This window comes from Ziziphus jujuba, chromosome 6 (assembly GCF_031755915.1).
Source record: "Ziziphus jujuba cultivar Dongzao chromosome 6, ASM3175591v1".
NCBI lineage: Eukaryota > Viridiplantae > Streptophyta > Magnoliopsida > Rosales > Rhamnaceae > Ziziphus > Ziziphus jujuba.
The window spans coordinates 8394910-8400427 of NC_083384.1; the positions used below are offsets into that span (position 1 = coordinate 8394910).

General features: G+C 32.1%; 1 protein-coding gene across 1 annotated transcript; it reads left to right on the forward strand.

Moving 5' to 3' along the window:
* Positions 1-2790: 2790 nt before the first annotated feature.
* LOC107431010 (methanol O-anthraniloyltransferase-like) lies at positions 2791-4865 on the forward strand. The gene is made up of 2 exons (XM_048464101.2): positions 2791-3369; positions 3804-4865. The coding sequence occupies exons 1-2, from the start codon at positions 2911-2913 to the stop codon at positions 4752-4754; spliced, it is 1410 nt and encodes a 469-aa protein (XP_048320058.1). The 5' UTR covers positions 2791-2910; the 3' UTR covers positions 4755-4865.
* Positions 4866-5518: the final 653 nt, after the last annotated feature.

The window sequence follows — 5518 nt, forward strand, 5'->3', positions numbered from 1 at the left end:
AATGTGTTTCCTAAATTTAAAGAACAGAGTATATGGTCAAAGAAAACAAACAGAGTACGTGCAAAGTTACTTGACATAATTTTAATACTTAATAAAAATAATTGTCTAAAATAAAAATCGAACTTCTTAGTATGGAAAAACAGTTGGGGTTGTTAATAATGAGTAAATTTTATTGAAACAGAACTAAATTAGATAAAAGTTTGATTATGAGAACAGAATAGAACTAAAAACATAAGGTAAATTACTATCCCAACCGAGAAATAATTCGTTATACCAAGCCGCTTAAGCAACCCAATCAGTTGCTTTATTAATCTCGTATTGGAACATATTTCACCTCCCAGTAATCTAGGCTTCGTAAATAAACTCAAACATAAATCAATTAGCACAGATATCTGTTCAAAATAATAAATAAATAATAATTACCATAGCTAGGGTCCACGAAAATGACACCATCCAAAGTAAAAACGCTTATAAACTCCTTTGAATCAATAACAATTTTCCATTTTATGTCTATCATCATTGAATGGTTCCTGTGAATATAGTAGTATATAAAAGGAATATTATGTGTGGTTCTCGCCAACGATGTGAGCGAGATGGATGCATATGCAAAGAGCTAAGCCTTTAGCTTTCGAGACTGGAAGTGGAATCAATCAACTTAAAAGCATTTCTATTTTCTAGACACACAGCCCACCACACCTGCCTCCTTCCTATCTCTCCTCTCCTTGTACTATAATTATTTAAAAGTGAAAGTGATTTTAGATTGGCTCTTTTTAAAAAATCCAATATAAGGTGCAAACTGCACATGTTGATTATATATTTTTTTTTTGGCTGAAAATAGTTTTGTTGCTTATGTTCCTTCTTAATTGAAAGTAGACGTATATTTCAAAAAAAAAAAAAAATTGAATATCAATAATTAGTTGAGATTAAAAAACAATCACAGTGAAAATTTTAAAAAAATTTAAAAAAAAAAAAAGAACAGAATCCTAAATTCGATATATACCGAACATATCGCATTTGCAAATTGGTAACGGTACTTTTCGAAACGAATTATCACAAGGAAAATAAAATCCTTCCCATATTTTTTTTCTAAATCTTTAAATAAAAAAGTTAAAAACAAATTAAAACTTGAAAAATCACGTTGGCTAATTAAAAATAAATGAAAGTATAGATAGATTAAAAGATAAACCGAATAAATTTTATTCAATTATTTACCATATTATTTAATAAATATTTAAATAATTTTAACATTATTGTTTATATTTTGCTGTATTTATTATGTTCTCGTGGGTTAGTGTTGGATAATATTTTCAATTTATTTTATATAAAAAAAAATACTGTCCACATATAAAATAGTTGTACATCACTTTCAATATGTTTAATGCTACCTTTATTTTCAAAAAAAAAAAAAAAATCCATCTTATTAATTCACATTCACACATAATCTCCTGCAAATTTCTGGTTCAATCAATCACTAGTAATTAGCGGAAAGAAATCATCATCCCATCACTTTATGAATTCGAGGTTGTAGGTTTGAGCATGGCAAATTGCATTTGTACCTCCTACAGATAAGAGAGGGGGCTACAAAGGTTTTATATTACCTCATATTGACCTTGATAAAGTAAAATAAGATTATAAGGTAGGCTTAACAATGGTACGCTAATCCAGCAGCCGTTGATGAGTTTCACTAGGAGACTCATTTTTATTAAAAAAAAAAAAAAAGTATAATACAACTAATATTTCATCTGAAATTAAATTCCCACCCCCCCCCCCCCCCCCCCCCCCCCCAACAAACAAAAAAAAAAAAAATCGACTTGATTCCTGGATATTTGAAGATACAATTTATCTTACCTTAGTATTATTCTTAATTAATTAATTAGCGGAAAAATTACTCCAATTTTATAAAAAGAAATTAGATCATAATTTATAACCGCTTTAGAATTTCATTTTTAATCCTTCCCTCAATCCAATATTTAAAATATATATACTTAATTGGATTAGTTTCTTCTTTCTTTCTTTCTTTTTTAATTTTTTTTAATTTTTTTTTATTTTTTTATAGCAATTGGATTAGTTTCTTAAATGACAAAATTTAGACATGCACACATATATATGTGTATATACATGTTATAAGCCGTGAATTATATTTCCAACATTTTAAAACTTATATATATATATAATTGTTAGCAACTGATACATATATATATATATATATATACATATATGGATTAGCTTCTTCTTAAATGACGAAAATATCATATATATATATATATATATATGGATATAGATGTTTACATTACTCAAAAAGATTCATATAGATGATAAGGCTATGTATATGTGTAAATTTTTTTTTTTTCCCTAACAAATGTTAAATTATGGATTTTTTTTTTTTTTTTTTTTTTTTTTTTTTTTTTTTTTTTTTTTTTTTAGCTCTAGACCTTATCAAATCTAAAACCTATGGATTATAGCAACATGCCTTGTATTCACCTACAATAAAAAAACAAAAACAAAAAAAAAAAACAAAAAAAAAAACAAAAAAAGAAAGAAAAGAGGGATAATAGCATGTATTTGACACACAAAAAATCAGTACCCAACAGACCACATGAATAATTGAGCATGGCGAAGAAAACGCGGTGCAATTTTTGTGCGTCACTTCCACGTAGATGGAGAGCAAGAACGTGATAAACGTTTACAACCGTAAACTCAACAGAAGTAGAAACAAACATTTTCCTGGCTACTTCCTAGTACATATTGAGTGCAAAAACATATTTATGTGGATTAATCTATAGTCCTATAAATACCTAACTCTAACTGAATAATTTAGACTCCACAAATTCCACAGAGGTAAACCCTTTCTTTAAAGTCACTCCCTTTGAGGCTTCTTCTTCCTTAAATTTCTATCTATACACCTTGAAAATGGCATCCATCAACTCCCACTTAGCCTTTCAAGTAAAACGGTGCATTCCCGAACTAGTTGTCCCTGCAAAACCAACACCTAACGAAGTAAAGAAACTCTCAGATATTGATGACCAAGAAAGCATGAGGTTTCAAGTTCCTGTAATATGGTTTTACAGGAACAATTCTAGTAATAATCCTTCAATGCAAGGGAAAGACCCTGTTAAGGTAATTAGGGAAGCACTTGGTAAAGCACTTGTGTATTACTACCCTCTCGCTGGTCGACTTATTGAAGACCGTAACAGGAAACTAATGGTGGATTGCAATGGCCAAGGGGTTTTGTTCATAGAGGCTAATGCTGATATCACATTTGATCAACTTGGCCATACAATTCAACCCCCATCTCCGTTTCTCAATGAGTTTCTCTATAATGTTCCAGGCTCTGATGGTATTCTTGGTTGTCCTTTGATATTAATTCAGGTAACTAATCCTGCTCTAGATCTATATACGTATATATATATTTGAGATGTTTGATAGAATTAGACTGAGCTGTTTTAAATTTTTATTGGGCATATAATTTAAAACAATCCAGTATGCAGCCCAACATCCCAAACGAATCTATGTTTTGCCTTAAAGTTCGTTTTTTCGTTGCCATAGAGTTTTGCATTAACCAAATTCATGTAATTTCTGATGTTTCAATGCTATCATTTGGAACGTTAGACTATATACATAACACTGGATTGGAACATACTCATTTAAGTTAGATCTAAAAAAAAAATCTAATACAGTCCAATACAGTCCAGCATCCCAAACAAATCCTTTATTGCCATGTTTTTGCCTTTTTAACTTTTTGCATAGACCATGCTCAATATGGTTTTAGGGATCAAATGTCCATATAACATATACATACGCAGGTGACTCGTCTTCTATGTGGAGGTTTCATTCTCGCACTACGACTAAACCATACAATGTGCGACGCATTTGGGCTACATCAGTTCATAAACACATTAGCAGAGATGGCAAAAGGTGCACAGCATCCTACCATCCCACCTGTTTGGAAAAGGGAGCTCTTGAATGCCCGAAACCCGCCACGAATAACTCGTATCCACCATGAATATCCCCATGAAACCACTGACGATCATCAGCAGCTGCGCGATGACTTGGACCAAACCAACATGGTTCAATTCCCTCTCATTTTGAATTCTAATCAAATAAGAGCAATCCGAAGTCATCTTCCTCCGCACCTCAGAAGTACTTGTTCTCGTTACGAGTTACTAACAGCTTGTCTATGGAGATGTCGAACGCTTGCACTGAATCTGGACCCGGAAGAGGTTGTCCAAATCTCAGGCATAGTTAATGGAAGAGGAAAGAAAAGTAATAAGGGTTTGATTGTGCCAGTGGGGTACTATGGCAATGCTTTTGCTTACCCTTCAGCAGTTTCGAAAGCGGGATTTTTATGCAAAAATCCATTGGGATACGCAGTGGAATTGGTGAAGAAGGCCAAGTCTATAATGGACGAAGAATATATAAGATCAGTTGCTGATCTTATGGTGATTAGAGGACGACCTCCCTTCAAAATTACCAAAGGACATCTGGTTGTCTCTGATGTAACTAATGCCGCTTTCGACAAAATTGATTTCGGATGGGGTTTACCTGAACATGCTGGAGTTGCAACGGGTTTCCCTCTGATCACCTTCTTTATGAAGTATAAAGTTGGAGGAGAAGATGGGGTTGTGATGCCGATTTGGCTGCCATTGCTTGCTGTTGAAAGGTTTAGACAAGAGGTGAAGAAAATTACAACTGAAGCGCCTGATATGTACCAAATTACCGAAACTCATCTTGTTAGGCTTACATCCAGGCTCTAAGAAAGCACCTATATTCTATTGTTGTATGTAATCAATTATATCACTGAAAGTGATTTACATGTTGCTCTTTTCAAAAATCTAACATAAGGTACAAACTGCATACATTGTTTCTTTTCTTTTCTTTTTTTAATGTTCCCTCTTAATGAAAGTTAACGTTTATTTCCAAAAAAGAACAAAAAATAAAAAAATAAAATCATGATTCTAAAATATAGCAAGATTCTAATTTCTCTTTTTTGGCCATTGATAGTAAACTGTTCATGTGCTTTGTTAAAAAGAAATTTTTTAAGCTTTGCAGGCTATCTAATTGGGCTTTTAGGTGAAATAATTAATTTGTTTTATATAAAATAAGAAAATCAATTTACCCATATAGTTCATAACGTGGTCTCCTGTAACTTTTCACTCAACTATACACATGTAAAATTTCAAAGAAAAAAAAAATTGCACACAAATAAGTGACGCTTCAATAAACATAGAAAGGTGTTTATATATTTTTCAAAAATCTAAAGGCATCATTGTAATCGATAGTGTTAGGAAAAAATTGGGATAAAACTGGCACTTGTGCATGTGGTTGCAGTGCACGTACTCTTATGATGCAATGGTAGTGGTACACTAGAAAATAATCGAGCAAATTTCGGATGGTCCGGGAACCCCTGGATCAAATCGCGTCTTGGAAACCGTGTACAAAATGAACGGTGGTAATTTGATTGGGAACGTAAGGACAAATTAGATTTTTGGCAAGTGCAATACTTTTTCTTTTAATTTAA

Bases quoted from the DNA above. Each gene is read 5' to 3' on its own strand.
- LOC107431010 (XM_048464101.2), top strand. From the start codon at position 2,911: ATGGCATCCATCAACTCCCACTTAGCCTTTCAAGTAAAACGGTGCATT. The intron at 3,370-3,803 runs GTAACTAATCCT...ATACATACGCAG, and splicing joins GTCCTTTGATATTAATTCAG to GTGACTCGTCTTCTATGTGG.